General features: G+C 43.7%; 1 protein-coding gene across 4 annotated transcripts in view; it reads left to right on the top strand.

Annotated features, from left to right (window-relative positions):
• The first annotated feature begins 8,157 nt into the window (after window positions 1–8,157).
• The window catches only part of INTS2 (integrator complex subunit 2), a 306,784-nt gene continuing 289,928 nt past the window's right edge, over window positions 8,158–25,013 (top strand). For 2 of the 4 annotated variants that reach the window (XM_086954934.1, XM_086954936.1), the window contains exons 1-4: window positions 8,158–8,594; window positions 18,476–18,806; window positions 24,190–24,328; window positions 24,455–24,557. In XM_086954934.1, the coding sequence (XP_086811060.1) occupies window positions 18,514–18,806; window positions 24,190–24,328; window positions 24,455–24,557 (535 nt within the window). In that variant the 5' untranslated portion in view covers window positions 8,158–8,594; window positions 18,476–18,513. The remainder of the gene's footprint in view (window positions 8,595–18,475; window positions 18,807–24,189; window positions 24,329–24,454; window positions 24,558–25,013) is intronic. The other 2 variants (XM_086954935.1, XM_086954937.1) reach the window with 1 other exon arrangement.

Here is a 25,013-nt window from a genome sequence, read left to right as displayed (position 1 = left end):
CCTTGCACAAGGACAATTCTGCTATAAATAATGGAGTGCCAGGAACAAATAGGGGGCCTCATTTATGAGAAATGCTGCATCACTGCGTGAAAGCAGCAATGCGTCACTTCTCAGTGGGCACTCCTTGCAACATACCTGATGCGTCATATTTAATGTATGACGCATCATGTCGCAAGGAGTCACAGATACGTCAGTATTTCTGACTATCTGTAAGCGCAAAAGTGACGCATTGCTGGAGTGTATCACAAAAGTGACGCAACTCCAGCAATGCGTCCTTTCACTTAGGGCAAGCCCCATGTGAAAGGGCCTGCGTCAGTCTTACGCCTGCTGTGAGGCAGGCGCAAGATTTTGACGCAAAGGCGTCCTAGAAGTGACGCAGTGAAATCTCATAGATTTCACTGCGTCACTTCTACGAGGCTTTTTGCGGGGGAACGCCCTTTCCGCATACATTATACCCGACGCAGGTATAATGTAGCGCAGGGGTTTACAAAGTGATGCATCTGCTTAGATGCGTCACTTTGTAAATAGTGCGCAACAGGAGGCATGTTTTACGCCGCCGATGCGTCATAAAAAGTGACGCATCGGAACAGCAAAACTGACGCAAGGCCTCATAAATGAGGGCTAGGGTTTTTAAGAAGAACCCTCATCCACCAACCTACTTGGTGGCATGCTTCATCATCGGGTTCCCAGATGGGCAGCCGAATGCAGCCCAGCTGTGCTTCAACGCCTGAATTACAGCAGAGCAGGTTTTGTTTTTTTTGTAAATGGTGCTCAAAAAGTAGTGAGGTTAAAAATACCTCTGGGACTCCTTGCTGACAACTGTTTTATTCCCAGTGGCCCAGGACATGTTTAAAAGAAAACAGGGGGATACAGTCAAGACTAGCAATTGGTCTTCGTCATCCATCAGGTACTGGTCGACATGTTTCAGCCTCATGAAACAATTTAGAGGCTTTCTTCAGAACCATTCAAAGTGAAAAAACTGTGCTGTGGCAAAAATAAGCCATGTGTATTTTTTCAGCACACATGCTAAGATGTGCTGTGCATACAGTGGTGTAACCGTACTTACGAACCCACCGTCTAGTTTAACCCCAGTAAGACAAAAACACAACATAAAGTACACACACAACATATATAGAGATAGTTAAAGCTGCTCTATTTTGATTCATCATCCTTTTGCTCTTGGTGCGCTTGTCTTATCATTAACACTCCCTGAGTCGTCATTCATATATACCATCAGTCATAAAGGAGACATGCAACATACACCTACTGTATGCAAACTCATGCATGGTGGTTCGGTGCAGGCATGCATGTCTTGTATTGTTGGTGCTATTTTAGCATGAAAAGTCACATATCTATGTGAGCATAGCGTAATCATTTGTGCTTAAATTGAGTGGCCTGGCCATGGTGAACCATTATTGCATTATCTAAATGAATGGCGGCCAAAGTGCAATATTCGCATAAGAATTATTGTGGGATAGGTGCATGTATATCCATTCTCACGCTGAATTAAAAACTTGTCATAATGTCACTAAAAAGAGAAGCCATAATTACACAAGCTACGTGTTTGTAGTAGCTGTCATAGATCCCATACAGGGTGGTGCCTGTAGTCAAATACTATGAGGGAGACAATGGTAGCATTAGAAAGTTGGTCAAGGCACTCAGTATTGAGTAAAGTTACTGCTAGGAAGCGTTCGAACAGAATGGCATTTTAGGTTAGGCAAGGCACTCGTTAACGAGTAGCACTTAAATCAGGCATGGTTTGTGGAGGAAACTTACTTCATCAAGGCTGGCCGCCTGCCATTTTCAAGGGAGGAAAACAAGGACCACCTGAACAGTAAATAGTGTCATTGGTCGGTAGTATCCTGGCACCGTCGGATTACGCTATTGTAACGCGGTCAAAACTTGCCCGATTCTGGGTTGTCTTGACAAGTTTAGGCTACTACCTCCTTGCCTGTAACAGCCCACTGTATTGCCCTGGCAATTAGAGGCTTAATAACGTTAAGGCACTAATTGAATGTCCTGATGATGGTCCCCATGATTAAGTAGGGGTACCGAAACGCCGTCGACCTGTCTGGCACCCTATACAAAACTTGATTTATATGTGATGTAATGGTGCTTTCTTGATACTTCTGTACAATTGAATTTTAAACAGAAAACGTTACTTTTGTCTTAAAAAGCCCTTCTATGTTCTTAATCTACCTTCTGTATTTGATCTGTTAGTGTTTGGGCACAGGCTTGTGTACCACACTGGTGAACTGTTGGAGGTATTCTTTCTGTATGGATCATTTGTTTATTGAGTAAATTTGAAGACCTCTGTCCGGCTGGACATGTCGCTCCAAATATAGATCTGATTCTGTCTATATTTATTGTCTCATATATACTTGCATGCATGGGACTGCTGTTGTTCTAAAAAGTATGTTCCCCGAGGTCCCCTGCTGACTGAATTGGGGTCCCTTGTTGTTGTTAATATGAGGCATAGGAGAAGCACAGCATTTGTAAAACTGAAATGTTTAAACTAACTTAAACAAACGTGGAATAAGAAGTCAGAGGCGGACTTGCCTACAGGGACATTTAAAGTTTTCACCTTAATGTTGCCAATATCTTAAAATATTCTTAAATGAATACTGTCTCCTGTATTTATGAAACCTGCCCGGGTTCTGCAAACATTGTCTGACCCTGGGCATGTGCAATTTCTCTCCGGACCATCTTCATTGGCTTAGGTTATAAATGCTGCCTTCCGATTGTTTTTAAGTTTGTTAGTCGGGCCCCATGACAGCCATGTCAGTCATTTGTATCCTTCAGGGCTACTGGCCCCTTTACTTAAAACACTATTTTCTTTCCTGTGTCCCCCCTACCGCAGTCTGTGATTTCTCTGCCTCCACTCCCATTCATGCCTTTTAGCCCGTCCGCACCACCGTTTCAAATGCAATAGGACTCACGTAAATGTGAGTTCTATTGCATTGCAAATGCTTGTTTTTAAAGTATTGCGCACTAACATGCGCGCGCTGCCTTACATCTGGCTCATGCGCCCAAAGTCTCCCACTCCACGAGGAAAAACAGGAAGTGATCTGGATAGGAGGGTGTTTGGGTTCCAGCGCTCGTGCACACCACTCGTTTAATAAGCTGACTGCGAAAATTATGCCAGCTGATTAAGATTTTACGGTCAACCTACGGCTAGGCTTCTGGTAGAAACAGAGGCTAACTTCAACCTGGGAACACATCCACTCAGAAGCCCACCTGTCAGCTATATAGTAAAACGGGTCAGACAGATACTGTCTCTGCACCTCAGAGGCACGCGTGGACGACACAGCTAATAAGCACATCGGAATTTCACACAGCGCATTAAGATTGGTTGAGGTGCCAAAAATTCTCCAATCCTAGGTCATCGTCTACATTTCGAGTTGTGCTCACTCCAAGAAATTTTTCAGCCATGGGATTGGCCACGATACGACCCGGAAGTACTAGGGCGGACAGAGGTACAGCACGATCTTGGAGGTCTCTACTGGCCAAGTGAGTCAATAGTCGAAGGGCATGTTTATTGTGTAAATAACTTCTACAATTATTCAAAAAAGGTACTGTGTTTTTAGTTACCCGATGGTCCAAGCATAGGCTAATTGGCTGCTTTGATTTATACTTTCAAAAAAGGTGTTTTACATATAGCCCCATGAGCGAATGGTCTGTGGTTCGAGATTCTTCGGGGGTGTGGGGACACTGCCAGGGGGTGATATCCGCCACAGTTTATACCAACCTGGGGGAGCGAGAAAAGATCTGTTAACCCTTATTTTTTTCATAGCGGTAACTCAACAGAAGGTAATGGACTGCTTTACATGAGAACGCATTTGTTTATGGTAGGCACAGGGAGATTAAGGGATTTTCCCAGAAAAGCAGAATGTTGAGTCGATGCCGAAACTTGAACCTGGTTCCCAATCGCCAAAGTTGGCGGCTCTGGCCATTACGTCACATCCTCGCAATCGAGTCTCTGCATTGACCCAACAACATTCTATGATCTGGGCAGTTGTATTTTGGAGTGCTTTACACAGGCACCAGTTACCTTTACATGGACACGTCCTTTCTGGATGTGTATCCGCGTTTATATTATTTCGTAATGAAGCATCTTAATGAAGAAAGCTGCTGAAAGTCTCCTTACACAAACATCCATTTGATTCTTACCTGGTGAGCTCCCTGCTTTCCTTGTACTTATCCCTATCGCACTAGACCTACATTTTAAAGCGTCCCGATGCTTCACTTAGGCACAAGGTGCTTTATAAATGTAACCAGGTAGCGATGAAACCAAGTGCAAGTTCGTATTTTTTAAATTACATTTGCTATTACAAAGGGCTTCAGTATGAGTGGTAAGGAAGGACACACTTGAAGAGGGACGTGGTGGCGGTATGGACGTTGTTTGTGGTAGGGTGACCAGGCGTCCCGGATTTCCCGGGACTGTCGCGGATTTCAGAGTACTGTCCCAAGATTTTCTTCATGTTAAGTACGTCTTGGTTTTTAGAACAAAGGTCAAGTCCTCCTGCAAACCAAAGCCCTGTTGAAAGTTCTGCTCATGTTTCCAGAATTTTTACAGGCACATCTAACGTTGTAAATAATGTATCTGCCTCTTCCAAGCAGCGCATGAGAAGGCCGGCTGCATGCTCAGAGGAGACAGAGTGGGAGGAGGCTCAGGCTGGCGATCCTGCCATAGGCACGCATTTACATAGGTAACATAGCAAAATATATATTTACACACACACAGGGCTTTAAGTGGGATGGAAAAACTGGGGGGTCTGCCAAAGTGGCGTAACCAACGTAATTAAGGGTCCGGCTTAAAAGCGCCTAAGCTGAAAATCTATGCTTAGCTTCTCAGGTTGCCATCCGACTGGCAATTTGGAACTTCTGTCATTACATCCAGGTATACAATTGAGCAAGTAACACTACCCTTACAACAAGCCAGTACTGTTGGCTTTGTCAATGGGTTTTAGTTGCACAACATGAATAAGCAATAGCCATGGCTTTGTAGTATAGCATATTGAAAATGCTCCTGTTTTGAAATGATAACACTATAAAAGAACAACTCTCCTTGAAACTCACATGAAAGGCAGTGAAGGGACCAGTCTCATAACCTGCTTTTTAGAACTGCTGGTGCTGAACACCGGCAAGACCAGGCCCACTTAAAGGGTGTGTGTGCGCGTATAAAAATCAGAACAGGCCAGAAATAGAAGTACAGGACTAAAAGATTAGAAGCCTTCAGAGCGCTGACATTTACACTGACAAACAGCCGTGAACACCCCTTTTAAAGGTGTACTGACACGGAGGCACGCGCTCTGCATCGACTTCCTTTTGAATGCATTGGACCGAAGAGGGAACTTGGATGGGTGCATTAGAAAATTATCCAATTGTAGGTATATATTTACCAATTTTTTTTAATATATTTTTCATTTTGTCTATTATACAGTGCATTGATAAGTGTGTGTATCCATGTATGTAGATTTAGAGAGATTGTAGCTAACCTCAAGGCAACCAGGTGCTCTGTTAATTTATAATCCACTTATTCCTGTAATGTAGTTGATTGTTGACTGTTTGAGGCAATTCTTGAGCCTCTGTTTACACAAAAATTGCTTACATAACCTGCTGTGGAATGGGAAGAGATGCTTGTTGGAATAGGGAACAGCTGTACCATCTACAATGCCTTAAATTACAACTAAGAAATGAATGGAGTGATTGCTTTCAAAAGCTATGCACTCTTAAGGTGCTGTCATTTATATGTCAAACTCATCAAGTTGTTGCCAGGAATAAATTATGAAAATGTGACATAGCTTGACATTTGTGATCATGACGAAGCGCTTACACAGTGATTTATTTATAGCTTTTCCCTACATATTAACCAGCCGAAACACTTCATTAAATTGCCATCAGGGTGCAGCTGCCATCAGATATCGCTGCTTGTTGATTGTCAGCTTCACTAAATCCAAACTTTACTTTAATTTGGGAGGGTAGGGGCGGGGGAGATGCGCATACGAAGAATTACAGAAACCATTGTAATCAGAGCTTACAAGGCTTTCTGCAAGCTATCAGTAAAAACATGCAGAATGGTACTGGGGCACTGTTATGAAGCTGGCTCTTCATAACATTGGCAACAGCTCCTCTGCACTTTATTTACTCTTCCCATGGTTGTGCAAGTTTACTTTATATTAGCCACTAAACTACCTCATGGTATAATATTTTAGAGGGGGCTGCATCTGATTCTTTGTCAGAGTACTTACACAGTGATACCTTTACAGCCACAAAGATCTACATTGCACTACTGTGCGATAATATGCTGCATCACTAAATACTTATAAGGTTCCAAAGGCGAGACAGATTGCATTACAAATGCTTGTTTCCATACTCAGTGCTAAAACAGATTGGATAAAACCTCTGCGTTATCAGCCTCTTAGCATTTAAATAATAAGACATATGAATAGGAGGAATTTACTAAAAAATGTTGAGGGGGGCTGGTTCTCGTTCTTTAGGGAGTAGATCTTTTAAGGACAGCCTATAAAATGGTGTTGTCGTAATCACACATATTACTGCTTTACAGGTTACATAATTGAGAGCAACCCATTAACGAAGGTCTTGTATAGATAGTGGACGAACGTCTCATCTCTAATCTCTCCAGGGAATACGTGCACGTATATCTAATAAGTGTACGTGAGCCAGGAAGCATGTCCGAGTTAATATTAACATTGTGGCAAGGCATGAGTCCATTTCAGCTGCAGGATGGACCTGTGTCTTTTATTCATTTTGTTCCAAATGTACATCTTCTTTTAAATATTTATACCACGAGGGGTAGTTTAAGCTCTGTAGAAGTGATCTGCACCTGGGACTTCTCATTTTCAACATGCGGCTAGGCGGTGGAGTAGGGAAAATGAGTGGTAATCGGCGCCGTTCAGTTAAAAAGTTTTCAGGTTTTATTTTCCACGAAAAATTCTCTAGTCAGACAGCCCCAAAATAAGTTTTTCACCACTGGACACAACCTTGAATGCCGCACGGAGATTCATCTCGAACACATATGTTTCCTTGTGTAGATTTCACAAACACCGTGATTGATTGCCCTTCAGAAGACTATGCCTCAGTCTCTGGTTACCGGAAAGAGTTTATTTTATTTTATTTATTTATGCAATTTTATATAGCGCGGACTTTACCCTAAGGTGTCAGAGCGCTTCACATAAGGACAATAATGATATACAGGAACAAAATACAAATGCAAACAATAAGTTACATGGATCAAAAGTGACACTAGTGAGCAACCAAAATACATGAGGTAGCAATCGGTGCATTACAGAAGAAAAAGTGAAATGGGTGCAGGTTACAAAGATGTACACAATACAAGTCGAAGAATAATACTGCAATAAAAGACAGACACTCCATCACAGGAACAAACGTTACGTAGGCAATGGAGCATTGCCTGCGTAACGGAGACAATGAGGCACTGTGAGCATACACTGAATGTAAATGTAGGTATACTTATATAGCGCGACCTGTCACCACAAAGGGCATCCTGGCGCTTGCCTAGGGAACCCGTCCTGGTATTCCCCTGTGAGAGGCCCAGGCAGGGTATCTATCCACAAGGTGAAAGCCAGGCATCCCACCGCCAGGAGCCGTTGTGGAGATTAAGCAAGCTATTGCCCAGAGTCGCAGAGCGTGAACCCGTGAGTCAAGAAGGCACCGGAGCGAGAATTATCGAGACCGTGGAATTTTTAGCCCAAGACCCGCCGAGGCGGGGAATTGAACCCTGGTCCAGGGCCGATCTCAGCTTCCGGGTCTGCCGCCTCTAACCCCTGAGCCACACTTAAACGCACACTGAAAAACATTACGCTTCATAGGCAAAGAAAGCAGCAACTAAACTTAACGATCACCAAATCGGAATGAGTAGCTGTTTGCTGTAAAACGGCTAGTCCACTGCAGACTAGTGATTCAAAAATGCAAAAGCTAAAGGCTCAAAACGTGCTCTGCACGTCCGGTAGTACCGTAGCTTTTCTCATTGACCCTGACGCATCAGGCCAATAAGAACACTCCTGCAGTGTACTAACAAGCTCTAGGATTGGCTGATAGCTTTCAAGCCAATCTTAGATCGCTTTCTTTGTTCTCCATAGCAACGATTGGAGGAACGGTTGGTGACAGAAAGGCACGATTGGCCCAACAATTGGTCACCCAACAGCAGGTAAAATTACGGACAAATGGCGTCACTGACAACGGACAGACGGCCGAAATTACGGGCTGTCCATGAAGTTTACGGATGGTTGGTAACCCTTGTCCCTCAGGGAACGTACTGAAGCTCAGGCCAGGTGGCTTACGGCAAGTCATCGATTTTCCCGGGCCTCTGCGACTCAGCAACTGATTTACCGCTGATCCCTCGCCTCGCGGCTCCAACGCTGCTGCTGCTTCTGCATATGGCTGCTTCTGTATACGACTGCAGTGGGTGCCGTGACTGCGACTTCAGGGGGAAGGCAGTGCGCGAAAATCCACCTAGCACACAGTTTGTTCTGCTCGGGATTAGGCTGTGGCTCCGGCTTGTAAACAATATGCAGGTGGAGTGAGAGCAGAGGCGTGCACGTCACTAGCTGGTGAGTTAGTGGGTTGGGTCTACGGCCCTTACTCTTTCCCGCTGAGCCCCTGTGACCCCCATACCTCTGACAAACATTAAAAGGCTCTGTAATCCACTTTGTGAGTGCGGCTGCCGTTAGTCGGCGGCCGCGAAGAGGGGGCCGATGAGTGCTGTGGAAGCGGCCCGGTTAGTCACGGGTGCAGCACTCCCGGGACGCCCCACTCGCAATTGTCAGTTTTGAAAGCCTTTTTTCTTAATACTGTCACAGTGTCATCATTGCCTTTTTCTGTTCGAGACTACCAGACCTGCATACAAGTGTTATAAGGACAGCTGTCAGTTCCTGGAGCTTGTAAAGTGTGAAGTGTATGCTGCGACGAGCTGAGGAGTGTCAGGTGTAACCAGCAGTAGTCTTGCCTCAAGCCCCAGACTCTAGACCCTTGCTCGGTTTTGTCTAGTCTTTAATCGGCTCAAAAAATTATCAGGCGAGTATATAAGCTAATATCAGGGATGGACTGTATTACCACTTCTGGCAGTGGTTAAATCCTATCTGTAAGACACCTACCCCCACCGGGGGTAACAAGCGCATTATAAATGCAAACCTTTTTCCCTCTTCTATCCCTCCGCAATCCTTCTCAATCCAAATAACTGATTAATATCCACCACTCAAATTACTTTCATATTTCACTATACTAATTCACCACTAATCCTTATGGGTTCCAGGGTAGCGTGCTACCCGCCAAGAAAGAGCTTCAACACCCCATTAGGGGTAACAAGCTCTATGTAAATGCAAACCTTTTTAGGTCTCGCTCGAAAGTGCGTTCTCGCTGCGAGAACTATAGTCGTCGGTTCAGCTTACAACGATCTAAAGTGGAGACAAGAGATGGGCGCGCGCTTCTACCGTGGACAGCATGGCAGAATGAGATTGATGCGCGCCTTGTGAACAGTTCACGTTTGTTTGTATCAGCGTTTCAGTTTCGTTCTTACTCGTGCGTGCACACTGACTCGGAGCTTGCGCCGGGACAGCCGATGTGCACGCTCACGGCGACGGCGTCTGGTGCGCTCCCACCGCAATGCATTTTAACTCAGCATTCTCTGTGTGCGTGCCCTCTTCGTATGGAGCAGGGATGTGTTTGTATATTTCATCAAGGCCGGCGGTCGGCACTGTTCACGCACCACCAGTCGTTCTTGGGCTTCTCAGCTGACCGCAATTTGGAGTCTGTGGCATGGTAGTGCATTTTTGATTAGCCCCCAGGGAGGAGTAATTGCAGGAGTTTAGAAGCAAGATGTATGAATCACCATGCGCACGAACCACGCCATGCATTTTTACATTTCCAGATAGGCGGCTCACAGCACACATTCATATCGCGTGGAGCTGAATGTGTACCAACTCCAAGATTACCAACTTGACGCAGGCTGAGCAAGGGTAATAAATAGCCAGCTTCTGACGAGGTGAGCAGCGCGGGAAAGTACATGAATCATATCATGCTTTAGATCAGGCAAACAGAGCAGCCCGATATTGCCAAAGTAGGTGTGGAAAGGCCGTCCTTTCAAACACTTTGTTTGCTGGAGTGTCCAGCACACGTGTAAATGCCAGCATCAATAAGGGGCTTTCAGGAAGTGCTTAATGTGCTCGCGGGCTTCAGAGCTGTGCCCGGCGCCGGACAGGAGATGTGCACATGCACGGCGTCTCGCACAGGGTCTCTTTTGCTTGCGGGTTTCAGAGCTGTGCCTGGCGCCCTGGCACTTCTCATGCACGCTGCTAAACTAATGTTTACCCAACACCCTCCTACGGCGTCTATCTGCTGATAAAAGTTATGATAACCGCTGCACTCCAAAAGTAAACTGTAGATCAAAAGGTCAGATATTAGCAATTTTATAGGTGCTACGGTAGTACACCTTCTGGTTCAAAAAGGTGCAAAATGATATCAGAACATAGAAAGCCTTATATCTACTCCCATGCCTGACATATTCCCCCTGAAGAAGTGCTGTCTAGCACGAAATGCATCGGGGCTTTAATCTATCATGGAATTATAAATTGGAGTATTCATTGATTCAAATCTATCAATTACATTGTCTACATCAAAACGCTATTAACATAGGAAGAAATATGCTAAGATGAGACTGTTTTGATTATCATTTGGATTATACCAATAAAAAACGACATTGCTAACTTTTGAAGTATATTTGAACATTTACCTATTGACGCAATGTCGTGCAGCAAGAACGCCCAGGGATAGTCCTTACCCCTTGTAAGGCTTTCTATGTTTCGTCTATCTGCTGATACCATCTTACCTGTGAAGCAACAAGCAGATGTGGACACGCAGGTGTTAAATGCCTTTCAACTACTGTGCCCCTAGTTCTAGTTGCAGCGCCACTGCTCCTGCACCCCTACTTCCAGCGCTATGCACATACTCCTATGTACTGTGCCCTGCAGTGTGCCCCCCTCTTGTGCAGTGTGTGCTCCCCGAGCTCCGGTGGCCTAGTCAGACTGCCCTAGCGACACCTCACCAGCAGACACCCATGCACAGGCTCCATGCTCTCCTTGACTCTAGTGCCGCCACCTCCCTCCTGTATCATTCAGTGAACAACGGAAACCCGAGCGGGGTGAAAACCTCCACCAGGCCGGACGCAGCACACCTTGAGGGGGCCGCTGCGGCCCCTCCGCTCTCACTCGACATGGCACGGCTGGTGTAGCCGGCGGCCCTGCTGCTGCTCCTAGCCTCCACGTACACAGGTAAGGCGGATCAATGAATGTTGTTAGCAATGCCAGGCCGCGAGCGAGCCTCCAGGCAGCTGTGCACGACTCCGTGATAGCCCGACAGGTTAATGCACCTTTCGTGTTCATGCTTGTGGTCGGTAGCTAGCCTGGGGGCCATAAAGTGGAATGCCCGACTTGGGCTTTTAGCAACCCAAAGCTGAAGAACTGCTTTTGTTATCCACCATGCGAGTACATGTTGTTGGGACGGTATAGTCCTCTGCATGGTAAAGGATGTGTACCCCAGCCCTGAGTGCCCAAATGTACTGTTGTCTGGATCCTTAATGGCAGATGTTTGGTTGAGATAGGTAAACTCGGATCATGAGTGTGTGCGATGACATAGGTCTGTCTCATGGATTGCAATCCATCCATCTATCAATGGTAAGCACTTGCTCCGGGTTGTAAGGGTCCAATTTATGCCTAATTTTTTTTATGCTTCCAGCCGAGAAGATTGGACCCCTCCTCACAATGTAAACTTTCCCAAGGGTGACACGATCTTTGAATGAAATGTGAGTTTTAACCATGGCCTTCAAGGGATAGATTCTCTGGTGTAGCTGCTGGGAGAAATGTCAGGTTTTATTAAATTACTTTCTTTACAGAAGTTGATGTTGTTTAAATCAGAAATTTTCACAAAATTGAATGGGGAACAGGAATCTGCAAACAGGTTGCTTTTCTTGCCACCCATCCCCATTTCGCATTGTGGGTAATTTATTTGAGTGACAGTGCTGGAGTCTCGAACTTGGAGGAAAATTTTCTTAACTGACTGAATTTTGGACTCGGGAGTAACCACCTCACTGTTTTGTTTACTGTGACAAACTCTAGTTAGGTGGCCTTTCTTATTGCACTTCTTGCAAATAGCTGATTTGGCTTGGCAATAAGGGTTGTTGGCAAGGTGGTTGCTGCTACCGCAACGGTAACATTTAAGTTTGTTAGGGTTGTTGTCACTAGTCAGGTTGGGGGTTTTAGCATTTTTAATTTTGCAAATAGCGTGATCATTGATGGTGTCAACAGTTTCTGATTCCACAATTTCCGACACCTGGCTTTCGGCTGAGTGGGAGTGTACGGGTAGAACAGGATTGGTTCTGATCTTTCATGCAGAGGCCGGGTGTTCGATAGATTTAGCTAACTCAATCACTTCTTGTAAATATGGTTGTTTTTGCAGCAATTTTTCTTGGATTTTACCATTATTGGTGCACCTCACCATTTGGTCCCTAATAAGAGAGTTGTTGAGATCTCTGAATTGGCATAGTTCACTTAGACCTCTCAGGACAGCTACACAGCTGAAAATACTCTTATGTTTTCCTTGGGCCCTACAAAAGAACTTGTGGCATTCCAGCACAATGTTGATTTTGTCTCCGAAGTGTATTTCCAATTTTATTAAAGATGTTTCATAAGCGTCTCCATCTTCTTCTAGATCCGGTTCTGGTAGAGTATCAACAACTTTCCTCCCATAGGTACCCAAATTGTGAAGCAGGATGTGTTGTTTTCTTAAGGCACTGAATATTCCCCCCCAATGGCGATCAGGTACGACTCTAAGATCTTGACCCATTCTTTCCAAGTGAGATTGGGTTCCCCACATTCATTTAGGAAAGGGGGGGGGGCTGGGTCATGCTTGCAGCAGCCATGTTGGGAAGAATAACACAGAGAGGAAACCCCAGGTAGAAGAGTAACTCCCCAGAAGTAGATTACTGGAACGGCCTGTTGTAGAGACTGAAAGAAACTGTGCTAAATGCCTGCAAACGACAAGGTACACAATGGATAGGTATGCGTGTCACCGCAAAAGTTTGTAGCAGGTAAGGTGAGAGAGCCCAGGAGATGACACACATAATATTATGAAGTGTGCGTATCACTGCAGAAAGGATAGCATCAGGAAAGAGCAGGAGTGTCACTGAAGAACTTGAGACACGCAAAATGGTGTGCGCATTACCGGTGAATAATTGGATGGGCAGCTGAGCAAAGTAAAAGAAGTAAAGAGACAAGGTTTGAGCTGTGCCAGTCAGCGGTGAGTACACTGGCAGAGAAACCCAGGTAACATACATCCAGCACTGGAAGAACAAGGTAGATGAAAAACACCGTGTACAAGCTGGGCCTGTCAGCGTGGATGAGGCAGGGTGATCCATATCCATATCCATACTAATAATATAAAGAGACAGCCTAAACCTTTGAGGCGGGTAAACTCAAAAAGTACAGCACCAATCACAACACCCAATACAGCGTTGGAAAGGGCAGTTGCAGCAGAAAGACATAGGCTATGCAGACGCCCACCATATACATTTAAAAGGTGAAAGAACCGTGCCAGCAAAGTAGTCCCTTGTGGGCGTGTCTGCGTTATGCTGGGGGCGTGACAAACGCTGGGGGTGTGTGGTACGTTCCGCCCTTCTTGTCATGTCTTTTATCGTGTGCTAATCCCACCGTGCTCCCTTTAAATACTCCTGCACCCCATAATCATAACCCACCCGTACTCCTTAAAATACCCCAACACCCTTAAACACTAACCCATCTTAACCCTATGAATATACCCTGTACCCCAAAACCCAAACCTATCTCTAAACCCTAAAAATACCCCTGTACCCCAAAACCCAAACTTAGCCCTGAACCCTATAAATACCCCTGTACCTCAAAACCCAAACCTAGCCCTGAACCCTAAAAATACCCCTGAACCCTAAAATACCCCTGTACCCTAAAACCCAAACTTGGCCCTGAACCTTTAAAATACCGTTGTACCCCAAAACCCAAACCTACCTCTGAACCCTAAAAATACCCCTGTACCCCAAAACCTAGCCCTGAACCATAAAAATAACCCTGTTCCCCAAAATCCAAACCTACCCCTGAACCCTAAAAATACCCCTGTACCCCAAACCTAGCCCTGAACCCTTAATACCCCTGTACTCGAAAACCCAAACCTACTGCTGAACCCTAAAAATACTCCCATACCCCAAAATCCAAACATAGCCCTGAACCCTATGTTGATCTAAACACAATGTGTCATGTGATTAATTAATGCACAGAAGGGGGAGGAGCAGATGGGTTTAAATTAGAGGGTCCGTTAGTAAGAAAGGGAAGCAACAATTGTCGCACTTCGTGCGTAATGGAATCTTGTGGAAATAGCAGGTATTGAGTTATATAGCCACAGGGGAACATGCAAAAATATCACGTCTGATAATAGATTAACCTGTGGAAATGTGGGAGGATGGTAATGAGATTGTTAAAAGACTTGCACGAAGATGAAGTGATTTTCGTAATATGTTGTTGTTAACGGATCAGGAGGGCAGGAAAAGGGTACTTTTTTTTATAAATGAAAGAATGATTAGTATAGATGAGTACAACGGGTTGTGTTTACTTGGTGATAGGGGATGAAGTTAAAAATAGGAGGGTTCGTATTAATTGTGAAAAGTGCTACTTTGATTTACAGACGTGTATATTTAGCACATTGTACATGAGAGAACACTGAGGTAATGGCGTGTTTTGTAATTATTGTTTTTACAGCGAACCCCTGACGAAGGGCGAAAGATCTGCCCGAAATGCATTGGGTTCTATTAAAGAATGGCTGCTTTGAATTTTTTTGGGGCATGGAGTGATCATTTTCTCGACAAGGCCTTATGAGCACACGGGATTACGTGAAACACAACAAAATGCACTTATCGGCAAAGGTGGATTAAAATAGACAAAAGGATAAACAAATTAAATATTGTGAATAAACATGGACTATAGGAGTCAACAAAACGTGATTTACTTTGAGAAACAGATTTGTGAGATAAGACTAGGATCTGATAATCCTACCAGCAGTGCGACCGGGAGCGGGGCGTGATTCAGCGCTCCCCACCTCACTGATCCTCCATGCTTCAGCCATGGCTGGGCTTCCTCTAGCCAGCAGGGCCAGAGATTTAATGCAGCACAACTACAGTGAAATGGCCATCTATTGAAGAGGAAAACACTGTCCTTTTTACCCAGTCCTGCATCATTAACAGTCACTAACAATAAGCATTCTAGATTCCGCTTGGCTTTTGAGACATTGTGGCATTGTTTACTGGAAGTCTGCTTTAGAAGAAGGAGCGGAAATATTGAGCTATACTTGTAAAGTAGTGCCTTATATAAGTTCTCTAGAAGGATACAATCAGTAAATAGCATAAGGTGAGAAGGATTCTCGTCGGGACCGAGCATAGAAGTGATAATGGGTTATTTTGATGGCTGCGCTGTCAAACCACAGACTTAAAACGTACGTGGGGGCTGGCAGGTATTTCAACAGCATGCGTACACAATTTATATTGGTGACGCATCAGTTACTTGTAGGAAAATAGTTTTGATATGAGGAAATGCTTATGATAATTTAGTTATCGGTACTATTTTTGTCAACTGTGGAAGTATATTAGAGTTAGTTGTCCCTGCCAGGGCTTATTTGTTGTCTGTTTATCTCTTATGCCAGTTGGCCTCCCTCACCGGCTTTTATTTTATACCTGATATTTAATTTATGTCTCTTACTTCAAAGGGTTTGTATAATGGTGGAGTGTGCAAATATCTTGGATGTTTGTGGTGTTTGATATTTTCAGAACAAGATGTCTGGTCCGATTAGGTGAGAAAACTGGTTTTGGCATATGACCTTGAATGTTTTTTCAATGTTATTTTATATAACTATATATATATAATCTAACTAGCAGCCCGTCCCGACGTTGTCCGGGTAGGAATTGCTGCGGGCCAGTAGTATATTGTTTTGTAGGATTTCGTTTTAACAGAATTTCTTATCAGGGCTATGTTTGGATTTTGGGGTATAGGAGTATTTTTAGGGTTCAGCAGTAGGTTTGGGTTTTCGAGTACAGAGATATTTTAAGGGTTTAGGGCTAGGTTTGGGGGTACAGGGGTATTTTTAGGGTTCAGGGCTAGGTTTGGGTTTTGGGGTACAGGGGTATTTTAGGGTTCAGGGGTAGGTTTGAATTTTGGGGAACAGGGTTATTTTTATGGTTCAGGGCTAGGTTTCGGTTTTGGGGCACAGGGGTATTTAAGGGTTCTGGGCTAAGTTTGGGTTTTAGGGTACAGGGGTATTAGTGTTCAGGGGTAGGTTTGGGGTACAGGGGTATTTTAAGGGTTCAGGGCTAGGTTTGGGTTTTTAGGGGTACAGGGGTATTTTAAGGGTTCAGGGCTAGGTTTGGGTTTTGGGGTACAGGGGTATTTTAGGGTTCAGGGGTAGGTTTGGATTTTGGGGTATAGGAGTATTTTAGGGTTCAGCAGTAGGTTCGGGTTTTCGAGTACAGATGTATTTTAAGGGTTCAGGGCTAGGTTTGGGGGTACAGGGGTATTTTTAGGGTTCAGGGCTAGGTTTCGGTTTTGGGGTACAGGGGTATTTTAGGGTTCAGGGGTAGGTTTGGATTTTGGGGAACGGGGTTATTTTTATGGTTCAGGGCTAGGTTTTGGGGTACAGGGGTATTTAAGGGTTCAGGGCTAAGTTTGGGTTTTAGGGTACAGGGGTATTAGGGTTCATGGGTAGGTTTGGGTTTTGGGCTACAGGGGTATTTTTAGGGTTCAGGGCTAGGTTTGGGTGTTGGGGTACAGGGGTACTTTAAGGGTTCAGGGCCAGGTTTGGGTTTTGGGGTACAGGGGTATTTTAAGGGTTCAGGGCTTTGTTTGGGTTTTGGGGTACAGGGCTACTTTAAGGGTTCAGGGCTATGTTTGGGTTTTGGGGTACAGGGGTATTTTAAGGGTTCAGGGCTAGGTTTGGGTTTTGGGGTACAGGGGTATTTTACGGTTCAGGGGTAGGTTTGGGTTACAGGGGTATTTTTAGGGTTCAGGGCTTCGTTTGGGTTTTGGGGTACAGGGGTATTTTTAGGGTTCAGGGGTAGGTTTGGGTTTTGAGGTACAGGGGTATTTATAGGGTTCAGGGCTGGGTTTCGGTTACAGGGGTATTTTTAGGGTTTAGGGATAGGTTTTGGTTTTGGGGTACAGGGTATATTTATAGGGTTAAGATGGGTTAGTGTTTAAGGGTGTTGGGGTATTTTAAGGAGTACGGGTGGGTTATGATTATGGGGTGCAGGAGTTTTTAAAGGGATCAGGGTGGGATTAGCACACGATAAAAGAACATGGCATGAAGGGCGTAACGTACCACACGCCCCCAGCGTTTGTCACACCCACAGCACAACGCAGACACGCCCACAAGGGACTACTTTGCTGGCACGGTTCTTTCACCTTTTAAATGTATATGGTGGGCGTCTGCATAGCCTATGTCCTTCTACTGCAACTGCCCTTTCCAACGCTGTATTGGGTGTTGTGATTGGTGCTGTACTTTTTGAGTTTACCCGCCTCAAAGGTTTAGGCTGTCTCTTTATATTATTAGTATGGATATGGATGGATATCATAGTGCTCAGTGTGAATGCATGATTGAATGGGAAATGTGAACTGTTTAACACAATAGAGGGAGGGCACCATCAAAATGATTATCAGACTGATGATGACTTTAAAACAGGAGTCATCGCCAGACTTCTTTGAGGTGTTGTCACCTCCCGCATTGACATCACTCTGCTGGAGGCCTGCATCATTTTACACAATCTGGTTATCCTAAGAATAATTCTGTTGTGAACGAGAATGGGCAACTCCTGCAGTTCCTCCACCATAACCATTAACCTATGGTACAGTCTGGCAACCGCTCTAAAGCCGGCATCATTGGACAGGACAGACACTCTGCAGTCTGTTCCTCCCTGACAGCTTGCAGACTGCCACTTAGTCACGCACAGGCTTCATGGGGGGATCCCAAGCTCTGCTTGTTTGAAAACATGTTCAACAGTGCGAGTGTACAAGAAGAGTAAAAGTCCTACAGTTCAACATGCTCTTCACACCTTGCAGTGCAGTAGTCTAAAACACTCCTGATCACATACATGTTAGAGGAAACATCTACTTCTTATACTACTGCACCAACGCCAGTTAAAATATTAGAAAATGGTATTGCCTACTAAAGTCCTCCTCACCACCAACAGAAGATGTGTGTCCTTATCATTCTTATTCTTGACCTCTAGTGTTCCTCTCGACAGACCACAGGATGCTATGTTCCTGGCATAGGTCCATCTTACTTTAGGCTGGTGCACAGTGCAAATATATAGTGGTTAATTGAAGTTCATGTGTTTTCAAAAATGTTACGATATTATGTCTGTATTTCTTTTTAGACTTTTATAAAATTACCAAGAATTCCTTCAGCATTACAATGGGTGAATGCAACAACCTCCAGTTTGTCAGTCCATTTGCCTTTGAAGCTATGCAGAAAGTTGATGTGGAGCGTCTTGCGGCTCTAAGCGACCCAGAGCTGAGGCTCCTCCTCCCCTGCTTGGTTCGGATGGCTCTTTGTGCCCCTGCTGACGAAAGCCAAAGCTGGGCTCAGGACAAGAAACTCATTCTTCGACTCCTATCAGGAGTAGAAGCCGTGAACTCTATAGTAGCACTGCTATCTGTAGATTTTCATGCCTTGGAGCAGGATGCTAATAAGGAACAGCAACTCAGGTAATGTCTCTAATTTTTGCACAGAAATTTGCAAATCCTTTTAATAACATGCTAATTAAATTAATTTGTTAGGCTGTTAAAAAGCTTAATTTCTTACTTTTGTATATTGTGTAACCTTTTTATTTTGGAGCACAAATGTGCATATTAATGAGCGAGTGTGCAAAAAAACAACCACATATGCATTGATGAAACACAAAACTCAAGTGCTTTGGACGCAAAACCACATTTCATTGCTACGCAACAGTATTGCCTGTTACTAAAAAATATGGTTATTATATAACTGTGTCAAATTTATGTTGAGCACCCATACCCACCTTTTTCATTAGTGGTAACCCCACTGGTGTGTATCACCACTGTCTGGCTCGATGGAAAATGTTGTTTTAACTTGTCACACCAGTTACAGAAGAGTTTGTGTTCATGAAATGCTGCTGTTATGTAGCATGTTATTACTGATATTGTTGTTCACTCAATACAATGCACCATCTGTGTGACAGCAGTGTTAAATTAAAAAAGCCTCGGAATGCCAATCCTTCGAGAATTGAATTTTACTTTTTCATGTGGGATCCATGTTGCTGCATTTTAGTATTTACAAATGACCAAAAACATTGAAGCACTATTTAAACCATTTTGTATTTTGGAGTTACTGTATCTTCTTTTATCTACTGCAAGAGTTTATAAATGACTAATTTCTCCCAGATATAATGATATACAAAAATGGACCTATGTTAAAAAAAATACTGCAGCTTTGCAAATTGTAGCTTTCAGTCTTATCTGTAGATCAGGCACTTGATTATCAGAATTAAAGCCTGTATTAAAAGCACTCAGTTCATATTTCATGTTTATTGAAGCATTGATAAATAGTTTTTCATATATAGCTACAATGCTGAAAATATTAAGAATTAAAAGATTTTTATAGAACAGTGTCATCTTAAGGTGCTTACGTTCGTTCATATATCACTGTAATAAATTATACGCCAAAATCTTAATCTTTCATCCTTTACGAGGCAGACTCTCAATAAGTGGACAAACACTTGTGATTTTTGAGGAAAAGAGAAAAACTGATGTCCTTCAAGAAAGCATTAAAAGATGGGTACTTAAGAAAGCATTTTCCCTATCGTCCCTTTCAGATTGACTGCTGTGTGTTCTCAGGCACCTTTGAAGTACAAACAAAGAATCAAAAGAGGGGAGTGAAGAGGTAGTGCTAGAAAGCACTCGGGTGGGCGCACCCTCCTCCAGTTAATGGTATAAATAAACAACAAGGTCCACCTCTAGAAGGTTTCCTGTGAGCCAGAGTATATCAGGCATACACAGTATTTGTAAAATACCCCTCACACACCAAAAGGGCCCTTGGTGTCCTGCTTCATCATCGGGGTCTTCCTGCTCCGCTGCGGGACGGGCGTGCTACGACTAGCGACTACGCTGGAGCACTTAGATATTGTTAGTGCTATGTGAAGTGTAATGTATGAGTAGGGTCAGGAGTCATATGGAAAAGTGAGATTTAAAAGAATACCTGGCCTTATGAAAGCAAAAAATTATTTATTAGTCATAGGCTGGTATCATTAAAAATAGTGTGGCGGAGACAATCTAGCTTAACAATGGGCTAGTTCTCCTGATGTCGTCAACATGTTTCGAGGCTGACTGCCTCTTCGTCAGGACGGGGTCAGATCCCTCTATCACTCACTAAGGTTGTAAATAAAACAGGAGTAGGGTACCCGTCAACCGTGTTGGGATTGGGGTGTAATTATATAAGAACAACAGTATCCCAACTGGTATTGATTAAAGACAGTTAGTAAAGATATGTAAAAACATTATCCGGAAAGAGGGAAGGAGACTCTATACAATTCTGACATGTGCTAGAAGCATCATTTATGTATTTAAAGACGAAACAGGGATATAATTTACAGTTATGGCAGCACTGCAATATATAAATCACAACAACTGAAAAACAACCCAAATTGTATGTGGTGCTCTAGGTGTAATGGTGGAAACCAGAATAGCGACGCAAGTGACAATGTGAGACAGCGTGGGTGGCGCAAAGTGACTAGTGAAAAAATATATACAGAGAATTATTTAATATACAGCGGTTCCAAGTAGATTAAAAGTTCATTTTTGAGAGTATTCAATCTGGTTAACCACTTCGTATCTCGTACCTGTATTTGCGCTGGAAGGTCGACGACGTTTCGATCCAAGTTAGTACAGGATCTTCATCAGGACTGGGTCGTAGGCAGTGCTGCATGGGGGCAGAGAAAGAAACCCACGCTGTCTCACATTGTCAATTGTGTCGCTATTTTGGTTTCCACCATTACACCTAGAGCGCCACACTCACTAAGGTTGGCAACGATGTGTGCTAGGTGTATATACAAGTGAATAGAATATAGATTATAATACAACTGTAATATGGCATTCAATTTTGAACAGTTCTAGCCCTGTCAGTATTTCTGAGTCGTGGGCCTGCAAAGATAAAGTAAGAGCACGTAAGTATTAACTGCGCGTCCCAGTGCGCGTTCATATATCACCTGTGGAAGGAAAAACATGGTGACTTTGCGATTGCCAGTAAAAGTACACTTAGGTGCTGTGACCTGTAGGTGAAAGGAAAAACACTACAAGACAAAACCAACACTTAACATAAAACACACTCTCTATGTCGTGAAGTTCTGTACAAGTCCATGGTGAGCTGTAAAATTAAAAGACTAAGGACTAAATACATACTGGAATAATTAGGAGTCGGTGCCAAATGAGCCGGTCTGGAAAAGGGGTACATGGAACTTCCATCTGTTGGTAAAGTAAAAGTGGGGCATGCCATGGTTTAGAGTAAGGTCAAGTTAGCAGGTGTTGAAAGTCTAGGCATAAGGCTCACTAACACGGCTATGCCGTACTTACTATTTCACGAGCAGTCCTCGCATCCTCCCTCATCCGCGGCTTCCGAGGTGTGAGAGGAAGAAGAGGAGCATGCGGTTATATACTAGAGTACATAGGATAATTTCTAGCACCTGTACCTGGGAGGGGCGGCTGATTGAGCAGAACACTAGAGCGGTGTAAGCTCAGGAAGGTGGATGGAAACAGGAGCCATCTTGGAACCGTATCAAGGATCAAAAACACGGGCGCCATCTTGGAGTGGCCAGTGGTGAAACTGAACTGGTTGTGAAATCTGTAGGCTAGACAACTTGGCAATTGCATGTGGTTCTGTTAATGCAGAGGTGTCTGTATGTGCTACGGGCGGTGAATCAGGATTCGAAAAAGGAGGCGCACATCTTGCCTAGAAAGCGCAAAATGGGGGTATTGGGGTGAAGGTGTCACATAGAAGATACCTGATATTCAGTTGTATAGTTGGATCAGGTCTGGAGGGTGGCCTCATGGATCCAGTATCAAGCCTCACGTCAATACGTATTATGGGGCCGCATACTAGCCAAAAGAAAATCCATCTTAATGTCGGGTAGGGAACACAGTGGGCCCATATTTTTGCAAACAGTTAATCAATACTAATGTAGGGTAAGGAACACAATGGGCCCTAACCTATTCAGAACAATCGCTGAGTGATTAAAGTGGCTTGCCAACACACACGAGTAGAGACCGGTCATTGTGCAATTAGTACTTACTCTACAGTGGCATGCAGAGTGCAAACAGCCTATCGCTAGTGGGACCAGTTCAAGTTGGAGAGACCACAACCAGTTCTAATAGGGTTTTGATCTCCTGATAGAGGTTGTTACTGGCTCAGTTGGGCCCAGGGTATGTCATCATTCAGCCCTGTGATGTGTGTCCCAAGACGAAACACCCATCATTGCTCTTTCTCCAGGAGATCTTGCTCGCATTTAATTGATTCAACCACTGTCCACTGAAGATCTTGAATACCATGGCCCATGGTTAGATAGTGAGAGGCCATCTTAGTCGTGGTTTTTTTGCAACGTATGTTGCTTCGATGTTCACCAATACGAGTTTTGACTGGTCTAGAAGTCATTCCAGTGTATTCTTTGGCACATGGGCAAGTGATAAGGTAGACAACATTTCTGCTGTTGCAGTTCGTGAAACCACGTTGCGGATTGTTTTGCTTTTACTGGTGGATTCACAAGATGTGCATGAGCCACAAGGATGGTGGCCATTTACAGATATCAATTTAGGAGGGCCACTGTCTTTCATTATTCTAGGTCTACTGTGGACCAAGATGTCTTTTAAGTTGCGCCCCCTTCTGTGGGAGAACATTGGTTTCGGGGAGTTCAAAGAGCCACAGTTAAGAATTTTCCAGTGTTTGTTCACTATTTTAGTGATCTTGTTTGAGTTGATGTTGAATGTGGTTACACATATTGGTCTGGTTTCCTGTTCCTTTGGCAACGTGGGTTCCAATAGAGCCTCTCTATTATTGTTCCTAGCCCTTTTTAGGCCTTTCTTCACAATTTCTCTTGGATAGTTTCTGTGAAGTAGTTTTTGCTCGAGGATCCCCGATGATGAAGCATGACAGCAAGGGCCCTTTTGGTGTGTGAGGGGTATTTGAACAAATACTGTGTATGCCTGATATACCTTTGAAGTACAAGCAAGATAAAAGAACTCGTTTTATTGATTTTTAAAGGCACAAAACCTTGCCTTGACCTCTCCCTCTTGGTGCCAGGGCTACTCAATCCTAATCATTTGTAGGCTCCTCCCTCTTTTCTCCCTACTGTGGTTGGAATTGTGATATCACTCCAAAGTTCCTTCATTTCCGCATCTCGTCTTAGTACCTCAAGCCCATGGTAGGTTCTCCACCTTCTCCACACGTTTTTAAACTTCTTGGGGCACCCCCTAGTTTCAAATACCACAGTTTGTGCTTTCATGCACATATTTATTCCCTCACACCACTGTACTATGGTCGGTGCCTGCTTCTGCGCCCACAACTTGGCCACGTCTTGCTTGCCTACTATGAACACAAACATGCAAAACCTAGCCGTCGACGCAGAATATCTGCATTATTTGGGATCCCGAGAAATATTCGTTGGATCATTCCCGGTATCCCCAGGCCCATAACTGCTTCTGTTTCCAGCTCCTGTATCACATCCCTCCTGAACTGTTCAATTTTGGGGCATCTCCATATGGTATATATCAATGTTCCCTCTTTGGAAATACACCATCAGCATCCAGAGCTCGATGCCCTACCCATTCTGAACAGTTTAATACAGTTGTAGTACATCCGGTGTAGTATTTTCAACTCTACGATACTTACAGTGTATGCAAGATTGAGCTGCAATAACATTCTTATTGAATATACAATGAACCAATTCTACTTTATGGATGCAATTCTTTTTCTGCTTTTACTTGAAGTCAACGTGTGTCAGAAAAGCTATTCTTAGTATTGTTTTTCCGAGTTGTATATTTTTGTGATCAGATTTTAAATTATGCTTACATTTTTAAATTCTAGACACAAACTTGGAGGCGGCAGTGGAGAAAGCATCTTGGTTTCACAACTTCAACATGGCCTCACACTGGAATTTGAACACAGTGATTCCCCAAGGCGACTGCGACTTGTTCTGAGTGAATTATTGGCTATTATGAATAAGGTACGTTTTTTTGCTCTTATTTTTTCAACGCTTTATATCCTGTTGTCAGCTCACCTGACAATATTAAAATTGAAATCCCAACCACATGCCCTTTAAATAGCTTTGCTCTTTTTGCTTGTCATCTAGGTGTCTGATTCAAATGGTGAATTTTTTCTCAAGTCCTGTGAGATCTTCGAGAGTCCTGTTTATTTGGATGAAGCGGCCGATGTCCTCTGTATTTTACAAGCAGGTACTACAAAGAGAATTCCACATTGTTAGTAAAATCATATTGTGATGTCCTCCCACTCTGGACAATCCACTAACATTCATGACATGGAAACTTGCATTTTTCAATATACTTTATTTGAAATATGTTTGTAAAACATTTTTCTTACATTGCAGCACATATACAGATGTTTCTAGAAAATGGGTATATAAATGAAGGTTATGGTGAGGATATGTACATATCTATTTAAAGTTATATTTATTTATAAAGTTTTATATGGCGCAAACTTACTCCTGAAGGATATCCGAGCGCTTTACAAATTGAGGGAATGAGGTAATTTATTTTATTTTAGTAGTTTTGTATAGCACTAGCTGGACCAAAGGGTATCAGGTAACAGAACAGTATGAGATTCAAATAGGGAATATACATAGGCAATGCAAAAATCATGCACATAAAAGACCCAAAATAGGCCTTGGCTAG

Source organism: Lissotriton vulgaris, chromosome 2_1 (assembly GCF_964263255.1).
Source record: "Lissotriton vulgaris chromosome 2_1, aLisVul1.2, whole genome shotgun sequence".
In the NCBI taxonomy this organism is placed as follows: domain Eukaryota; kingdom Metazoa; phylum Chordata; class Amphibia; order Caudata; family Salamandridae; genus Lissotriton; species Lissotriton vulgaris.
Note: the sequence above shows the minus strand (reverse complement) of the source record. Positions and strands in the feature narration are given on the sequence as shown.